This window comes from Zalophus californianus, unplaced genomic scaffold (assembly GCF_009762305.2).
Source record: "Zalophus californianus isolate mZalCal1 unplaced genomic scaffold, mZalCal1.pri.v2 scaffold_52_ctg1, whole genome shotgun sequence".
In the NCBI taxonomy this organism is placed as follows: domain Eukaryota; kingdom Metazoa; phylum Chordata; class Mammalia; order Carnivora; family Otariidae; genus Zalophus; species Zalophus californianus.
In genome coordinates, this window is record NW_023365549.1 from 1 (window position 1) to 18,486 (window position 18,486).

Consider the following 18,486-nt stretch of genomic DNA (forward strand, 5'->3'; position numbering starts at 1 on the left):
ATCCCATTTACAATTGCACCCAAAACTGTAAGATACCTAGGAATAAATCTAACCAAAGAGGCAAAGGATCTCTACTCAGAAAACTATAAAATACTCATGAACGATATGCAGGAAGACACAAAGAAATGGAAAAAGTTCCACGCTCGTGGATCAGAAGAACAAATATTGTGAAAATGTCAATGCCATCTAGAGCAATCTACACATTCAATGCAACCCCCATCAAAATACCATCCACTTTTTTCAAAGAAATGGAACAAACAATCCTAAAATTTGTATGGAACCAGAAAAGACCCCGAATAGCCAGAGAAATGTTGAGAAAGCAAAGCAAAGCTGGCAGCATCAGAATTCCGGACTTCCAGCTCTATTTACAAAGCTGTCATCATCAAGGCAGTATGGTACTGGCACAAAAACAGACACATAGATCAATGGAACAAAATAGAGGGCCCAGAAATGGACCCTCAACTCTATGGTCAACTAATCTTTGACAAAGCAGGAATGACTGTCCAATGGAAAAAAGACAGTCTCTTCAACTAATGGTGTTGGGAAAATTGAACAGCCACCTGCAGAAGAAGGAAACCGGACCATGGCAATAACATGCTCACCAGGCTCCTTCTAAATCGAGGATGATGTGGCTCTGATAAGAATGCCCGGATTGTGTCCCCTGAACCCCCCAACCCACAGTGTCCCCTGACTCCTTGCCCAGCATCCAGAGAGCCCTGCATGAGCTGGTCTAGACATGCTCCCCAGTGTGCCCCCCTCACCCCACTCCAGCCTCTGTAGAGCCTTCCCTCCCCAGGGAGCCCATCAAGAATCTGCCCTCAGAGCCCCGAGCCGTCCCTTCGTATGACCCCCATCCGGGATGACCTCACCTCCAAGCCTGGGCTCAAAGGCTACTTCCTCAGGCTCCTCTGGAAGCTCAGGTTTTGGGTCGGACTGATCTGGATCAAACTAACAGCAGGGCCATGTCACAGCCCTGTGACTGGCAAGCTCCTATGGGAACTCTTGGGACCTCCGTTTTCTACTTTGAAGATGGTGTCAGTGACTCCCACCTCAGGAGGATGTGTTGGGGATTAAAGCAGGGAGATGAAAGTGTTCGAGGGCCGGAACTTGGGGAGACGGGGTGCTGCAAGGAAGACAGGGGAGGGGATGTAGAGGAGAAAAACGCGACCGGACCTCCTCCCTGCCCAGACGTGTCCCCATTCCCCCTCCCCTGACCCAGCCATGCACCTGGACGAACACTGGAGTGGAACGTGGCGGCCAGGACGGCAAGGTGGGGGGTATACTTCATTTCTCTCTAGTCCCCAGGTCTCCATGTCCACTCGGTCCAGCGGCCCTGCCTGGCGGGAGTGGGGCTGGCCCCCGGCCTAAGAGGACGTAAGGGTCACTGACCAGACAGTGGAGATCGGGACCCGTTGGACCGACCCCACAGCAAGCCCCTCGGTGTTGCTCATGCCGGCTGAGAGGTGGGGTCCCGCGCATGCGCCGTCTGCTGGGCCGTGTGCGCGCCTGCGCAGGATCCACCTGCCTCCGACCGACCGTTGGTGGGAGGACCCCGCCCACCCGACCCCGCCCACCCAGAGTGCACCTGCGCCACGTCCACCCAAAAGGTGGGAGCCGATCGGCCACCCAGAACCACGCTAATGGAGTTCCTCCTCCAACCCCTCATGGGACAGTCCGCAAACTGAGGGCAGGAGACGGAGGGACTGGCCTGGGACGCACCAGGTGAACAGAGGCTAGAGGAACGGGGAGGGTTCCAGCTTCCGAGGCCAAGCTTCACCTCCCGTGGGGTTTCCTTTGGGAATGAGGGCCCCCAAGATCCTGGGGGACCATGGCCCACACTCCCATGTGGAGCCCTTTCCTCTGGTCATCCTCGCATGGGCACACACACACACAAGGCTCTACGTGCACATTCACACACACACACACACACACACACACACACACACAAACTAACTCCCCAGGGGGGTCAAAGGGGGCATGAACCCTGGAGGTGACAAGGGGGTTGGAAGGAAGAGGTTGGAGGCAGCTGGGTCCTGGGGTGTGGACATTGTCTCCTGGGAACGTGCCCGGGGCCATAGCATGGGGGATGGGGGAGACATGCCAGGCTGATGGCCAGGGCATCCCCAAGATGCCCAAGGGCTGTCATAGGCACCCGCATTCTAGAAACAGCCCCCTTCCAAACAGTTCACTTGGCTGGAGATGCTCCGATCCTGCTGTACCCCGATGTCCCGAGGATGTGGTCTCAGGAAAGTCACTGCATCCCAGGTGCAGGGCTGTGCCCGCACGGGGCTGTGTCTGATCTGGGAGCAGCAGGGGGACTGCGCAGGGCGACGGTGAGGACGGCGGGGCCGCGCTGTGATGCCTCCAGGCCGGGCGCTGCTCACTGTCTTTGCAGAGCCCCATGGAAGAAATTGGGGAGAAGCTGGTCAACAGGAACCTCCCTCTACGGCTGCCCAGTGTGGGGCCCGTGCAGCAGGCAGCCAGTAAGGGCTGGTGCAGGCTCAGGGGGAGCGTGGGGACGACGGCTCTCCAGGCCTGGGCTCGGGGAGGGCCAGGAGGGTCTCCTACCCCAAAGCCATCCAGGTCACCGACCCCCCGGGCTGCCACGACGGCTGTGCCCCTTACCTGGCCATAATGTCAACCCAAGGAGTCTGGGCTGCTCCCTTCACACACACCAGACACACACATATCACGCACACAAATCACACACACACTCCACCACACACACTAACACACAGACACACACAGACACACATGGACAGGAAGCCCCTTCTAGACATTTTGCATAATTCAGGGAACAGGGCAGACAAATCACCCTGCCCCGTGGGCCTCTGTTCTAGGTGGAGGTCCACCGGTAACCCTAGACGACAAAGCAGAGATGGGCACAGGACGTTGCGTGGGACGCCCTGCCGGCCTCCTCTAGATGGGGATCCCTCTGCTCTCATTGTCCAAAGGATGACGGGCCCTAGGACGAAGAAGAGCCCCTGTCTCCAAGGTGGGGGACATTTGGGGCTTTGGCGGGGCTGGGGGTGCTGGGCAGAGCCCTGGCTCCACCGCGTCTGTCATGGCTGCTGGAGGGCAGCGGTGTGGGGGCCTCTCCTGCAGGACAGGAGTGAGACAGCTGAGGCTGTGGGCCCGGGGCCTAGGGAGCGGAGGGGAGGCTGGGGGCCTCGCCTGCTCTGACCCAATCCGGGTGCCACCAGCTCACACTGGGTCCCCCAGGCCAGCTGCATGTGGGGCCTGGACAGGCCGGGCAGACATCCCCGAGAATAGTGTTGGTGTAGGAGACCCCACGGGCCTGCAAGGGGGTCAGGCAGCCGTCGGAGCAGGGGCTGGGGGCCAAGGGGCCGTGAGAGCACAGGCGGGCTGGGCCGAGGGACACTGCCCGTTCCCTCCTCCCTCATAGACTTCTGCAGCTCCTCTCTGTGCCCCAGGGCCGGGACAGAGCAGACACTGCATCTCCCCGCCCTCCTGGAGTTTCCAGTGCAGCAGGAGGGACCCCAGACAGACAGTGGATTGGGGCAGGCTCCCCTGAGGAAGGCAGGGGTGCTCACACCAGTGATGGAGAGCTCCCTCCCGTGGAGACTACTGGCCCCCGCACCTGCTGGCCACACCTGCCCCTGCCTGGATGGCCGGTGCGGGTGGGCTGGGTGGGACTGGCCTCTGGATGGAGATTCCCCAGGGCTGCCCCAGGGGGCTGTGTGGAAGGGCAGGCCAGGCCACTGACTTTGCTTCCTGCCCGCCTACCTCCAGGGCCATCTCCTCCATTCTGGGCACCTGGCTGGACCAGTACTCAGAGGACTTCTGTCAGCCCGGACGTTCCCTGCCTCAAGCAGCTGGTGGCCCATGTGCAGCTCAACATGCCCGGTTCTGACCTGGAGCGCCATGCCCACCTTCTGATGGCCCAGTTGGAGCACGCAGAGCCGACGCAGGCTGACCCTGAGGATGAGAAGACCGGAGGTGGGTGCCTGTGGGTGTGAGGGGAAGGGTCAGGGCTGGCCCCACAGGGAGGAGCCCCAGAGGCTGGTGTGGGGGCAGGAGCAAAGACTGGGCACCAAGCGGGTGGACGGAAGTCGGGGAGACGTCCCGGGGAGGGCTCCTTCCTGGCTTCAGCTTCTCTGGGAGGCCCTGGGCTGGGCTCTGTCTTGCAAAGGCCCACGGAGAGCAGGCACGGGCTGAGCTCTTCTTCTCCTTTCTCAGCTGCTCCACCATCTGAGGAGCTAGAGCGACTCCATCTGCATCTCTAGCATGTGTCAGGAGCCAGGTGCAGGGACAGAAGCCAGGCCAGCTTCCACGGGGCTCTGCAAACACAGGAACTGTCACTCAGCTCGGAGGCCTCACAGCCCTGCCCGACGTCCTCACTGTCCCCCTGCCCAACCCCCTGCTGCTCCCAGATCAGACACACACCTGTGCGTGCACAGCCCAGAGTCTCCCAGAGATGCCCCAGGTAGGAAGGAACCCTCCCCGGGACGTCTCCCCGACTGCAGTCCACCCTCTGGGCGCTCTGAGCCCAGTCTTTGCTCCAGGCCCCACACCAGCCTCTGGGGCTCCTCCCTGTGGGGCCAGCCCCGACCCTTCCCCCCACACACTCAGGCACCCAGCCCCGGTCTTCTCACCTGAGGCTCAGCCTCCATGGGCTCCGGCTCCTGCAGCACAATCCAGTAAATGACTACCGCGGACAGTGGTCTGGGTGATGTTGGAGGCCTTCCCGGCAATCCCCAGCACCTATTTCTGGGGAACCCTGTGGGGTCACACCCTAGGTCCTGGATATGTAACGGCTATCCGCCAACCTCCAGCTGGTTTCACCCGTTGACTTCTGCAAAGACAGGAACAGGTAGCCGGCCCGGACGCATCAAACCCTGCCCAGCCAACCTCACTGTCCCCCTGCCCAGTCAGTCCCCTTGCTGCTCCCAGATCAGACACACACCTGTGCGTGCACAGCCCAGAGTCTCCCAGAGATGCCCCAGGTAGGAAGGAACCCTCCCCGGGACGTCTCCCCGACTGCAGTCCACCCGCTGGGCGCTCTGAGCCCAGTCTTTGCTCCAGGACCCACACCAGGTTCTGTGGGCTCCTCGCTGTGGGGCCAGCCCCGACCCTTCCCCACACACCCACAGGCACCCTGCCCCAGGCTTCTCAGCCTCGGGGTTGGCCTCCATGGGCTCTGGCTCCTGGAGCACAATCTACTGAACGACTACCACAGACAGTGGTCTGGGTGATGTCAGAGGCCTTCCCCGGCAATACTCAGCTCCTGCTCCTGGACAGCCCTATGGGGTCACGCCCCAGGTCATAGAGATGGAGTGGGTGTCTGCCATCCTCTAGTCCATTACATCCGTTGACTACTGCAAAGACAGTGAGGGGTAGCCGGCCCGGAGGCATCACAGCCCTGCCCGGCCGTCCTCACTGTCACACTGTCCAGTCCCCCTGTTGCTCCCAGATCAGACACACACCTGTGCGTGCATAGCCCAACACCCCAGACAGTGACCCATACCTGTGGAGCTCTCGGGATAAACCCTGAGCAGAAGCTCCCAGCCCCCCACACCCCATCGCACCCAGCCAGCCTTGACCTGGGGTGTGAGCATGATCCACCCACCGGGCATCGGACCCATCATCACCCTGCATGAGACCCCTGTACACACACACACACACACACACACACACACACACACACACACACGAGGAGAGCTGGGCTGCACAGTCGGATCACAGCAGTGTCTGACTGGCCTGGCTGGCTCTGGGCCTCCCTTGTTACCTTTGGGTACCTCCAGGCAAATGGCCAGAGATGTCAGGGGTGAGACCTGACTCCGGTCTGCAGTGTAGGAAATGGCTCTCACTGTTGGCTTTTCTACCACATCCTCAGCATGTAGGGATACAGCGGGAGAACAGTTTGATCATTGGAGCATCTCTAGCCAATTGAAGGGAGTAGGGGTCTGTCTCTAGAATGTGGATGCCTATGGCAGCCCTTTGGGCATCGTGGGGACCCCTGGCCTTCAGCCTGGCAAGTTACTCCTCCCCACACCATGGCCCCAGGCATGTTTCCAAGAGTTCCCATAGGAGGTTCCTGTCACAGGGCTGTGACATGGCCCTGCTGTGGGTTTGAACCCAGGTCAATCTGACCCAAGCCTGAGCTCATGCAAGGAGCCTGAGGAAGTACCTTTGACTGGTACAGCTTAAAGTGACAGAAGCTTAACTTTTACTGAATCTACATATTAACTGTTAAATGTAAATATCATAAAGCCTGTAACAGAAAAGGGTGAAGGGTGGGGACACCTGGGTGGCTCAGTCGGTTAAAGCGTCTGCCTTCGGCTCAGGTCAGGATCTCACGGTCCTGGGATGGAGCCCCATGCCGGGCTCCTCCAAGCTCATCAGGGAGTCAGCTGGAAGATTCTCTCTCCCAGTCCCTCTCCCCCTCCCCCTGCTCTCTCTCTCTCCTCTTCTAAAATAAATAAATGAATCTGGAAAAAAACAACAACATAAAAGAAGGTATGCTGTGGGGAGGGGGTCTAACTTCCTCCCCAGCCTACCCCTGTGGGTGACGAAGCTCTTTAGACTCCGATTTATCCTTCCTGTGTTTCTTCTTGCAGAAATAGGCAGACAACGTACATTTCCTTATCATCCTTTCTGTCTCACCTAGAAGGCTGTGTGCTTCACATGCCCTTTGGCACTTGGCTTTTTCCACTTTACAATACACCTTCATGTCCTAGCACTCACCCCATGTTGGTTCACAGAGACCTTCGGGTTATTCTTTTATAGCTGCATAGGACTGTTTGTGGGTACACCATCTTTGATTCAAACAGTCTCCTGGATGTGGGCACCTAGCCAACTTCCAACAGTTTTCTATCACAAACAATGCTTTACTGAGTAACCACTGTGTGTATATATAGTTTGTATTGTCTCAGGTACTTCCTTAGGATAGATTCCTGTGAGTGGGATTTCTAGAACAAAAGACAAACGGGCAGGTAGTTAAGTTTTGTTAGATGTTGCCACATTCCCCTTTGTAATGATGGTACCATTTGCAGTCTGACAGGCAGTGCATGGGCATGCTCGTGTAGCCAAATTGTGGGTGGTGTGGCTAAGCTCTGCAATTTTTGGCAGGATGATAGGTGATAAATGACATCTCCGCATTGTTTTAATTTGCATTTTCTTACTGTGAATGAAAATGAACATTGTATCCATTCACCAGGGCTGCCATTACAAAGCACCACAGACTTAAACATCAGAGGTGTATTCTCTCCCAGCTCTGGAGGCTGGAGTCAGATCCAGGTGTGGCAGGGCCAGTTCCTCCCAAGGCCTCTCTCCTTGGTGTGTACATAGCCATCTTTTCCCCATGTCCCCACATGGTCGCCCCAGTTGAGTGTGTGTGTGTGTGTGTGTGTGTGTGTGTGTGTGTGTGTGTGTGTGTGTACCTTAATCTCTTCTGATAAGGACCCCAGGTACGTTTAAACTGAACAATCTCATTTGGACTTAACTAACTCTTTAAAAGCCTCCATGTCTGAACAGAGTCATATTCTAAGGTTCTGGGGTCAGGACCTCAGCATAGAAATTGGTGGGGGCGGGGGGTTGGTGGAATGCAATTCATAAGAAACATCTTTTCATGTTTAGGGGTCATTTTAACTTTTTCGTGTGAATTATCTGGTTATGTCATTGTCCTTTTTTTGTGATGCGTTTTCAGCCCTGTTTTTCTTTAATTTCTAAAAGTTTTGGTAGAGTATGGCTATTAGCCCTTGCATGTGATCTGTGTTGGAAATATTTTCTCCAGACTTGTCACTCATCTTTTGACTTTGTTTATGGCTTTATTTTTGCTATAAAAAATTTAAAAATATAGTCAAGTTATTTATCAGTACTTTCTTTTATTACATCTGGATTTTATGCATAGTTAGTGTGGCCTATGGGTTTGTAGTGGCTTGATCTGCCTGGGCTGCATGACATTGCCCAGAATCCCCAGAAGACAAAAGCCTTACGGGGCCTGTGAAATGAGCTCCTACAGTGATGTGAGGTCAACCTCCTGCCACAAACCCCTTATTTGTGAATCTATATGCCTCCTGATGGTTCCGCCTTCAGGAGTGAAATCTGATACAATTAGAAAGCATTTCCTTCCATCCACATCATACAGAAACCCACCAGTGATTTCTTTTGTTACTCATATGATTCCATTTCCATGTTTAGCATTGAGATTTCTGATCCATTTCATGTTTATTCCCATGCATGAGGTGAATATGCTTCATCTTAATCTTCTTCTAAATGGATATCTAGTTGTCCGGATTTATTGCCCAAAATCAATTTTTTCCCAGGATTTAAGATGTCTCCTTTGTAGAACAACCTGTGCATTCTGGCTCATGAGAGCCTACTGTATATATTTTTCTCCAAATCTGCAATCTGTAAGATTATTTTGGGTTACACAGATGTCTTTTATCTATACCACTTTTTATGGTTTCCAGCTGTATTATGAGAATTGCAAAAATACCATAAAATTTCAATGTGGCTCCCATCTTGTTAAGCAAGGTGATCATAGCTGTTTTCACAATCTGTGTGGTCCTGATGTGTGTGTCTACCCCCAATACTCATGTTGACGTCCTAGCCCCCAGTACGATCGCACTGGGAAGTGAGCCCTTGGAAGGGGACTAGGTCATGACGGTGGAGCCTCTTGAATGGAATCCATGCCCTTATGAAAGAGACCCCACAGCAGAACTTCCCTACCCCTTCCACCATGAGGACACTGTGAGAGGTCTGTGACCCACAAGAGGCCCTCCTTGACCCTGCTAGCACCCTGACTAGAACTTTTCGCTACCAGAACTGAGAAATAAATGCCTGTTGTTTATAAGCCACCCAGTGTGTGGTATTTTTGTGATATCAGCCCAAGTGGACTACGAGAGCCTGCCTTGTAATTCCAACGCAGGGAGCATTGGTGGGTCTGCTTCCCTTATCTCTCTTCTGCTGTGATTCTCTTCTTTCATCTTTGTCTCCTCAAATGTTGCGTCAGGAAACTGTACTTGAAAAAACATGATGAACAGGATTAATTTGAAGAGTAGGGTGATATTTTTGTCCTTGTATTCCATCTTCTTCTGCCAGGCATTGGGGAAGCTGGTAGTCACGGGACACCCTAATCCGTGTTCGAGGCCTGAGACTCCCCAGGTCCTGGGGTGGTGCAAAGTTGAGCTGCACATTTGTACAAGGGCTGGTTTCCTTTTGTTCACCAGGAAACTCATCTCCCAAGCAGGGGCTGGAGTGGTGGCCTAGCAGAGGTCCCTCCTTAAAAAGGCCTGGCAAGACAAATGGCTTCATCTTTCCTCCACCCGCCAAATCTTCCTTGTCTTTGTGTTGATAGAACCCCTGGAAGCCAGCCAGCAAAGGGGTCTGGAAATGTAGTCTGAACATTCCACCACTCCCTCCAACCTCCCAAGGAAGGATCTTCCTAGCCGCCTCCCCTTGGATTTCAGGGGCTCAGACAGATCCTACCAAGCCCTCTGTCCTCTGCTCCCAGCTAGGGGCTCAGATGATCCAGGGCTGAGAAGCCAGGCCCATACAGATCTCCGATGGGACGTTGGGGGCTGTGCAGCTCCTGGGGTGTCTGGCCAGGGTCATGGAGTGCAGAGGTGGGAGACAGCAAGGCCAAGGTGGGCCAGAGAGTGGACCAGTTCAGACGGGTGGAGTGGAGCGACAGAAGGAACGGGACATTCCGGGCTGGGTGCTGACTGGGGGTGGGGGCAGGAGGCCAAGACCCACAGAGCAGGATAATGGGTCAGCCAGGAAGGGGTGGGAGCTTTTTCAAAAAATTTTGGTTTCTGTTTTTTTTTTTTTTTTTTTTTAAGATTGAAACAAAAGATCGAACCTTCAGCTTCTGGAAGAACTGTCTGTGCCTCCGCTGGGACTTGGCCTTGGCCTACTGCCAGCCAGGGTTAAGGACCAGGGTTACTGGCCTACCCAGACTGAGCAAGGCTCAAGAGTGTTGAATCCCCAGGGAGGAGTGCAGGTGGTGTGACTGGGAATGGGATGTTCATTCTGGAAGCTTCCAGTGGAAGGAAGCATACAGAACCAGGGATTGGCATGGCAGCGTTGACAAAGAACGCTTTGTGTGTGCTTGGCACACATTCGCCAGGGGCCCACTCCCCCTTCTCTAGCACATCTGGGCAGGGCACAGAGGCCACCACTGAATAATAATGCCACCCGCCCTTGGGTAATTTCCCCACCTTGCAAAAAGGGAGGCCAGGATGGTGTCGTGGCGATTAGTGGCCGCCCACAGAGACCCATGCAGAGACATATAAATGGGTATTCAGGGGCTGGAGGCACTGCACACCCCTGGCCCCGAGGCATGTGTGCTGGTGTGCACATACCTGCAAGGATGAGGCTGTCCTGTGAGCTGTCCTGCTGGCTCTGGTCTCAGTGCCTAAGACCCAGGCAGTGTGGCTCAGGAGGCTGGACCCTAAGCCGGTAACAACACTCCTGTGGGTCCTAGGGGCCCAGGCCCCTCCCGTGGGGCCACACAACCTCTGGGTTACCCTCCCAGAGCCAACCCAGACCGGCACTGGCTATGGGGGGATGGGCTAGCCTGAGGAAGGGGCCCTGGGTTCCCAGATAGAGAGAGGATGCCTCCAAGGGCTTGAGGGACTGGCCCCCCTCACCTGCTCCTCCTCCACCAGCTTCTGGGGTCCTGGGATGTTTTTGCCGTGGCCTCAGGTGAGAAGGGCTTTGCGTTGGAGAAGGCCACGAAGAACGTCCAGGGCGTCATGGTGACCCTTACTCCAGAAAACAACCTGAAAATGTTGTCCTCCAGGCACAGGTGAGTGCGGTGTGTGCCCTGTGTCTGGGTGGGACTCATGCCGGGGTGGGAGAGGCCTCCTGGGCAAATCCTTCTCAAGCTACTGCTTGAAGTGGGTCATGCCTTGTGCCGAAGAGCCGCGGGTTCTTGGGGGACTCCAGGTACCCTCCCTCGCATTCCTGCATCTGCCTGCAGGAGATGTGGGGCCCGGGTGTACCTGGGCCAGGCCTGGCCTTGGGACAAGCAAGGGCAGGGGAGGTCTGGGGTAAGATGGCAGCTCCACGGTGTTGGGTGAGCTTGGTCCCACGGGCCATGGTGTTGGCCCCAAAGCCACGTGGCTGGGTCGTCCCAGTGAAGCTGGTGGAATCAGACATCCAAATACAGAAGCTGGGCCTCTGGAGGGCCTTGGGCCCTATGCAAAGCCAAAGATGCCATAGGAGCCATGGGGATGCCACAAGGCTCAGACCCGATTTTTGGCATCTGCTCAACGGAATGATTGGTCAGCAGCCTCTCCTGGTGCCAGTGTCAAGGCGCATCTCTGTCCAGGGACCTGGGCCAGACGCTGATTTGGAGAGGTGGATTGTGCTGAGGGCCCCCTGCAGACACACATTCGGATCAGGGCTTGGAGGAGAGGCAAGTGGGCCTCTCACGTTTTGTTGTGTAATGAAATTTCATTCGTTGGCCTTTGGACAGCAAACATACTTGCATGGCTCAAAAATCAGGGTTCCTCAGGGTGTACCGTGGGGGTCCTTCCCCACCTGCCTCAGCCAGCCCGTCTCCTCCCTGAGGGTAGCCCGTGTTAGGGACGTGCGGGCAGGCACACACCAGCACCCATGTGTCATTTGCCCACGCACGCTGGGGGGTTGTTCCGATCAGTCCACAGAGGCTCTGCTCTCTTTTAAAACATTTCAAAGTTTGTTCTCTTTTGTCTTTATGACATTTTTCAAAGTTGTAGGAAGATAAACACAGCGCAGAGATTTACTGTCCTCGCTACTTCTAAGCGCACAGCACAAGGGCGTCAAGCACATTCACACTGTTGTGCAGCCGACCCCCTCCATCCGTTTCCGTTGAACACGGACCCCTCCCCTCCCCTGCCCCTATTTCTGTGGGTCTGACTCCTCTGGGGCCTCCGGGGAGTGGATCCTTGGGGATTGGTCTGTCTGCGCCGGGGACCGGGCTGATCTCACTCGGCACCGTGTCCTCCACGTTCATCCGCGTTGTAGCCGGTGTCGGGATTTCCTCCCTTTTTAAGGCTGAATTATGTTCCATGGTGTGGACAGGCCACATGGTTTCTTCCACCGTCTGGTTCGTCAATGGCACTGTCATAAACATGGGTGTGCAAGTCTCCCTTCTGTTCTCCTGCGTGTGCGCCCTGCAGGGGATCGCTGGGCCGTACAGTGATGCCCTTTCGCATTTACCAGGGCGCTCTGCTCTTTTGGATCGCTGTGTGAGACTCCATAGGCCTTCTGCCAGGCTCTGCTGCTCGACAGACAGTGCTCTCCAATCTTCGGCAACTGGAAACACCTTTTGTGGCGTGGGTCCTGGTGCTCTCGCCTCCAAGAGGTCCCCACGTGGCAGGTTCCCTGAACCAGCGCCCCGGCATTCCCGTGCTCTTGCTTCCACGACATCTGATAGGCAACAGATGGCCCCCTTCAGCTTCTACGTGGCCCTTCTAAGGACGGGAGCGTCGCAGCGTACGTGCTCCCTGCCCAACGCACTGCCTGGTCACATCTCTGGTATGTTTTCCTCTAAGGTGTGTTTTTCCTCCTTTGTAAGAACCCTTAAGGATTAGGAATATGAGGCGCTTGTCTGTGACAGAAACCAGTTGCAAATATACTTCCCAGTTTGTCATTTTTCTTATAACATTGAGGAGGACTTTTTTTTTTTTCATACATGAAGGATTTCTTTCCATTTCTCTGAGGATGCACACTAGCTTTCTCTTTGCGGGGCTCCTGGCTTTTGTGACACCGTCAGTTAGGAAACGGCTTGCAACTCCCTGGTGCTTCTGGCATCTTCGCTGCATTTGGGATTTGACCCTGGGAAAATAGGAGGAACCAGTTGGTTTTTTCTAGATCACTACCCAATTTCTAACGTCCTTAATCGAATTGCCTCTCTGTCCTCCACGGACTCCGGCTGACTTTGTCACGTGCTAAATTCCCATGCTCCCATTTTGCTTTATTATTGGACTTTTTTTTTTTTTTTAGGATTTATTTATTTATTCTTGAGAGAGTGAGAGAGCACGAGCAGGAGGGGCGGAGGGAGGGGTCGAGAATCTCAAGCAGACTGTGTGCTGAGCGCGGAGCCCAACTCAGTCTCACGATCACGAGATCACAACCTGAGCCAAAACCAAGAGTTGGACGCTTGATGGACGGAGCCACCCAGGCGCCCCTGTTTCTCGACTTCCCATTCATTCCTTTGATCAGTCTTCTGATTTTCCAAACCCCGTTGTTTCACCTGTTGCAGCTTTGTGCCCCACTGCCTCAGTTTACTGGATGGTTCTTGCCTGTTGTTCTTCCTTCTGGAATTTCCCAGCCATGAGCTCATCTTAGTGAGCAAAGACCGCTGCATTTCTGTGGTTGGTTCACTTTATGGACTGACCGCTTCGGGGACGTAGGCCCCTTTGGATACTGGGTGCCTTTACCCAAAATTACAGACGACCCTGTGTTTGTCCGAGGCTCCTTTTGTGCCCGTCACGTGGCTTCTAGCGCGCGAGGCCTCTTGGGAGGTGGAAGGAAGTCGATTTGCACTTTGCAGGGCTCTCGTGTCTGCTCATTCCCCGGCCAGGTTGGATTCGGTGCAGAACAAAGCTTCCGGGCAACGGGCGCCATCAGCGGCAGCCAGGATCCCCTGCGCGGCATGCTGGTGGCTGGCCAGGTGCAGTTGGTAGGACCCTTGTCTCTTCTGGGCCTGAGTCCAGACCCTGAGCCGAGGACAGACGATCGCTCTTCCAGCTTGGAGAGGCGTGACGTGAACGTGGTGGAGCTGCTGAGACAGAGCTCTGGATGGGTGTTTGAGAACTCCTGTAAGGCGACGGCCTCCACGGTCTCATGCGGGGCGTGGGGCACGGGGCGGTGCAGGATGGGCTGGCTTTCCGGGCCCTCCCTAGTGGGATCCACCACCGACAGCCTGGGCTGGCGTCCCTGCCGCCTGGCCAATGCCGTGGGATGGGGAGCGGGCCCATCCCCGAGACTTCCACTAGAAAGTGAAAGGACTCATTTTGTCAGAGTTTGGAAGACAGAGGGCTCACCCTGGCGTGCCCCGCGGTGACCCTGGGCCTCCGTCGGGGGTGGTGCCCCCGAGGGGACATGATCGGTGGAGTGTTCCCTCCGGCATGAGTTGGGACAGGCACTCGCCGGGCATCTGTCCCTGAGGCCCTCTGTGTGCTGGCTCTGGGGTCAATGGGACAATGCTTTCCGGGGGGGCCTCTCGTGAGGTCTGATGCTCCGCCCTGGGGGGTGCACGTATTTCCTAGGCCTAGGAGTGTTGGACTACCGGGGGCTGGGCACCAACTTCAGGGACTACGCCATTGTGTTCACCCAGCTAGAGTTCAAGGACGAGGCGTTCAACACCGTGGAGCTGTACAGTAAGTGGTGGACACCACGGGCCGGCCCCACGAACTCCCTGCCACGGGCGGCCACGCTGGGCAACCTCCCGCTGACTGTGCTGAGCCCCGGGCCTCCAGGGTCCCAGAGCAGCATCCCTGCCCTTCGGCCCCCTGCAGGAGGGGTGGCTGGGGCACGGGGCACACGTGGTGAGGGCTCCCCTCCCGCCCCACAGGCCGGACAGAGCTGGCCAGCCAGGAGGCCCTGCGCCTCTTTGCTAGGTGGAGCCAGTCCTGGGCTTCCTGTCTCAGCAGCAGGCCACATTGAGGCCGGACCGTGAGTGTCACCCGATGCCCACGGGCCCCTGGCTGACTTCTGTGGGTCTCGGGGTCCCTCCGAGCCTCAGGGAGTCAGGCAGGGTGGGGGTGGGGAGCTCTACACGGAGTCCCCTGCTCCTGCCCAAAGCCAGGCCTGCAGGGCCGGCCCCGTCTCGGGCGAGGCCGTGGGCAGAGCGGGGTGGCCGCGGTGTGTCCTGGGTGCCCACCCTCACTAGTCCTCTTCCCCCCCAGTCACCTGTGCGCACAAGGCTTTCCAGGTCAGCTGTCCTCCTGAGCATCACCCCAGATCCTACACCCCAGAGCTCTGCCCCGAGAAGGCCCGGGGCCCGGGACGGGGCTGACACCCCTCGAGGTGAATCTGGGGTCCTGCAACGCTCTGCTTGGGTTTCAGTGAATGCATCGACCTCCCGGTGGGACTGTGCCCGCCGAGTCCTGTGAGGCTGGCCAGGCGCTGGCCTCCTTGCTCAGCCGCCTGGGAGCTTGGTGTGGGGCGGGCTGCTCTCAGGACTCACGGCAGTTCCAAATAAAACGATCCCACAAGGCCCTACAGATGCCTCTCACCTGTGTGCCGAGGGCGGACGGCAATGTCAGACGGGGCGCTGCCCTCTCGGGGCTCCGGTCGGTGCAGGGGGAGGAGGTGGGCGTGGGGCTCACCGAGGGCTGGGCCATACAGCCCAGAACCAGCTCTGGGTGGGGGGCACGTGGACGTGGGTCTTGGCTCCTGAGTGGGGGCTGGGCTGGGGGCAGCTGCTCCGCAAGCAGAGGTCACCACAGTCCCTGGGCTGGAGGGAGGACTGTCTGTCTGAGTTAGAGCAGACCCTCGGGGGTCTGGACAGGTGCGGGCTGACGCAGTGGGCGTGGGTGCCCACCAGGGTGCGCGGCTGGGGTGCCACAGTGTCCAGGGCACAAGAGTGTGGCTTTCCCAGGCCTGGGGCTTTGGGGCCAGGGCAGGGGGCAGGATTCCAGAGGGACCGAGCCTGTGGCTCCTCCTGTGGTCTGGTGGGGCCGTGCCTGACGTCGTGGCGGAAGCTGGGCTGGGGGCTGCCCATCACTCACGGAGGGGGGCGGTGCGTGCAGGCTAGGGGTGGGCACGCTCCCACACATCCAGCAGCCCTGTCCGTCAGCACCTGCTCGGGACGGAGAGCCCTGCTGTCACGCTGGTGCCGTCTGTGCCCCATCGTCACCGTGGTCCTGCTTCTCACGTGCAAATATCTCTATGAAGTGACTCCCAGGGACGCCTCCCGGCTGCTTGCCTCTCTTCCGCGGGGGCTAGGATGGGAGGCCCAGGGGTCTCACAGGGGAACACGATGGCCTTCAAATTCAGGCAGCACCCGCCAGGCCGAGCCCCTAGGCCGCCCGCCTGTGTCCCAAAGCCCCTCTCCCCCCACATTGACCCACCCCAGGCTGGCTCAAGGCTCTGGGGTGGCTGGACACCCACGGCAGGGTCAGGGGGGTGGGGAGACTTAAACTCAGTGCCCCGGTGGCCGAGGAAGGAGGGTGACAATGGGACCAGGGAGGCTGACGTGTGTGCTGGTCTTGGCGCTTATGCCTGCTACGGGGTCCCGGCCGCAGGAACAGCTACCCAGGGAGTCCCACAACCTCAACTGGAACAAGGTGAGCCACACACCTGCGTTCCCCAAGGCTGACAGCCAGGCCGACCGGGGCCAGGCATGCAGTGTGTGTGGTGGCTGGAAGATCACTCCCTGAAAATCTCCAAAGGGCCATCCTGGAACAGGGGGCAGTGCCGCGAGGGCGGAAGGAGTTTCAGGCCCTGGCCTCTCTCTGAGGAGCTGGTGGCCACGCAAGAGGGGGGAGGGCCGAGGGCCCCAGGCAGGTGCTGCCTCAGGGCACCGGGGATGCTAGGTGGGCAGAGGCCGAACGAGCAGAGCGTGTTCCAGAACAACCAGATGGCTGGCAGGTGGAAGGTTCTAGTGGAGGTGGCCGTGGGAACTGACTCCCCGGGAATGTGGGTTTGTGGCAGGAAGTCAGAGGGATGGGGCCGAGGGCCGAGCTGGAAGGAAGGGGGAGGCCTTTCACGGGAAGGGAATTCCAGCACATGGTAAGCACAGGCCAGCCCTCGGGGCCCCAGCACACCCGGCACCTGCCCGCCAAGGCCCAGAGGGGCAGCCGGGGCCCTGTGCAGGGGCTGCGCCGACCTGTGGGTGCTGGACCCGGCCCGGGCCTCAGGCCAATGTCAGTGTCCGGTGGGTTCCTGAGGGCCCGGCTGGGAGCCTGGCACGGGCTGCTACGCCAGCACGCTCTCCACAGTTTTCAGGGTTCTGGTACATTCTGGCTGTCGCCTCTGAGGGCCAGAGATTCTTGCCAGGCAGAGACAGGAGGAAGCTGGGGGCATCGATGTTGGAGGTCCACAAAGCGGGCCAGCTGAAGGTGGTCCTTGCCTTCAGCCAGTGAGTGGACCGGGGAGGGGGCCCAGCACATTCTTCACGGAGCCCTGACCACAAACAGCCCAGACATCTCCCTGTCAAGAGGGGAAAGGGAGCCGGGGGCGGGGGGAGCCAGACCCATGATCACCTGCACATCTGACAGATCATCTCTGCGGCCCCGAAACCCTTCCTGCCCCTAAAAATTAAGGCCTGATTTTGGGAGAGGCCACCACGTACACGGGAGCACTCGGCAGAGAGTGGGTGTTCTGAGGGTTTCCCTTAAGCTGTGGGACTGACCCTGCACCAAACTGGAAAATTCCAGGAAACCAGAGCCAACAAAGGGCTCCCGCCTTGCTGCCACCCCCCCGCCCCCAGGTCACAGGGGTGTCAGTCACACACATTAATTCTGCGGAAAGATAGGAAAAAGGCGATGTTCAGGAATACTTGTGCGTAGGAAGGCCCGGGCCTGGAGAGAAAGACCTGGGGGTGGGCGTGTCCCCGGCTTCACGGCCACAGGCCCGGGAGAGGCCGCTCCTCTGTCCCAGGGCTGGGTGGATGGGATGGACAGCGGCCCACGGGGCGGGCAGGCAGGCCACGGTCCCAGAGCCCACAAGCATGCAAGTGCCCGCAGCCTAGGCCTGGAAGGTGGTTGGGTGTGTGGGAGGGACTCCTGACCCTTCCCAGTTGCCCCTGCTGTGCAGGCCTGATCGGGCGGCCCCACGCTTCTCTTCCGGTCCAGGGAAGGGGGTCGAGGGCTTCCACGTGCTGTCCACCGACTACAGCTACGGCGTGGTCTACGTGCGCCTGGGCCGGGCCGGCCGGACCTCTAAGACCCTGCTGCTCCTCAGTGAGTCCAGTGGAAAAATCTGGGGAGGGGGCGTGCGGGGTGCGGGTCAGGTGGGGGACGGAGGGGCGACAAGCTCGGAGGGCAAGGTATGGAAGCACCTGCCTCAGCTCGGGCTCCCTGACAGAGCACCACAGACCGCACCGCACGGGCGCCCGCGATGGACATTGATTCTCACGGCTCAGCGCGCCGACCTGGCGAATTCCGGGGAGGTCCCCATTCCTGGTTTGCAGATGGCCGCCTCGTCACTATGTCAAGTGTCGGGGAGAGGGCTCCGGTGTCTTCCTCTTCTTATACGGGCACTGACCCCATCATGAGCACCCAGCTAACCCCACACACCTCCCAAGGCCCCAGGACGTCACACCATCCCTCTGGGGCTCTGATGGATGAATTTAGGGGGACACGAACACACATCCGTTCCTGTCACGGCCCTTGCGCTGCGGGCTGGCAGGAAGTGGGAGGTAGGAGGTCAGGGCCGGGACACACACAGCAAACGGGTGGCCAGGTGGGCGGGCGGAGCGCTGCGCCCGGACGGGGGGACCGGGTGGGCGGGTCTCTGGTGTGGCTGCCACGGGGCTGAGTGGGGGCGGCCAGTGCACGGGCGGAGCCCAGAGGGCAACAGGCC

General features: G+C 58.0%; 1 protein-coding gene, 1 long non-coding RNA gene and 1 pseudogene across 9 annotated transcripts; 2 read left to right on the forward strand and 1 right to left on the reverse strand.

Moving 5' to 3' along the window:
* Positions 1-872: 872 nt before the first annotated feature.
* LOC113935262 lies at positions 873-10,708 on the reverse strand. 7 transcript variants are annotated; one of them, XR_004819897.1, is made up of 7 exons: positions 10,617-10,708; positions 10,329-10,417; positions 4,617-8,981; positions 3,748-4,301; positions 2,816-2,965; positions 1,228-1,364; positions 873-1,123 (listed from the first exon to the last, which is right to left on the reverse strand). It is a non-coding gene; the product is annotated as an uncharacterized LOC113935262 (long non-coding RNA). The 7 variants fall into 7 exon arrangements; XR_004819899.1 differs by having other exon boundaries at positions 4,617-8,986; XR_004819900.1 differs by having other exon boundaries at positions 4,617-8,986; positions 10,329-10,381; positions 10,617-10,668.
* LOC118356698 lies at positions 1,234-10,707 on the forward strand. 2 transcript variants are annotated; one of them, XR_004819896.1, is made up of 5 exons: positions 1,234-1,722; positions 2,841-2,995; positions 3,754-3,960; positions 4,201-4,447; positions 10,635-10,707. XR_004819896.1 is itself a non-coding variant. In XM_035726000.1 (4 exons), the coding sequence occupies exons 1-4, from the start codon at positions 1,478-1,480 to the stop codon at positions 4,245-4,247; spliced, it is 654 nt and encodes a 217-aa protein (XP_035581893.1). In that variant the 5' UTR covers positions 1,234-1,477; the 3' UTR covers positions 4,248-4,623. The 2 variants fall into 2 exon arrangements, 1 of the variants encoding a protein (XP_035581893.1); XM_035726000.1 differs by lacking the exon at positions 10,635-10,707 and having other exon boundaries at positions 4,201-4,623.
* Positions 10,709-10,719: 11 nt separating the features above from the next.
* LOC113915708 lies at positions 10,720-15,073 on the forward strand (annotated as a pseudogene).
* Positions 15,074-18,486: the final 3,413 nt, after the last annotated feature.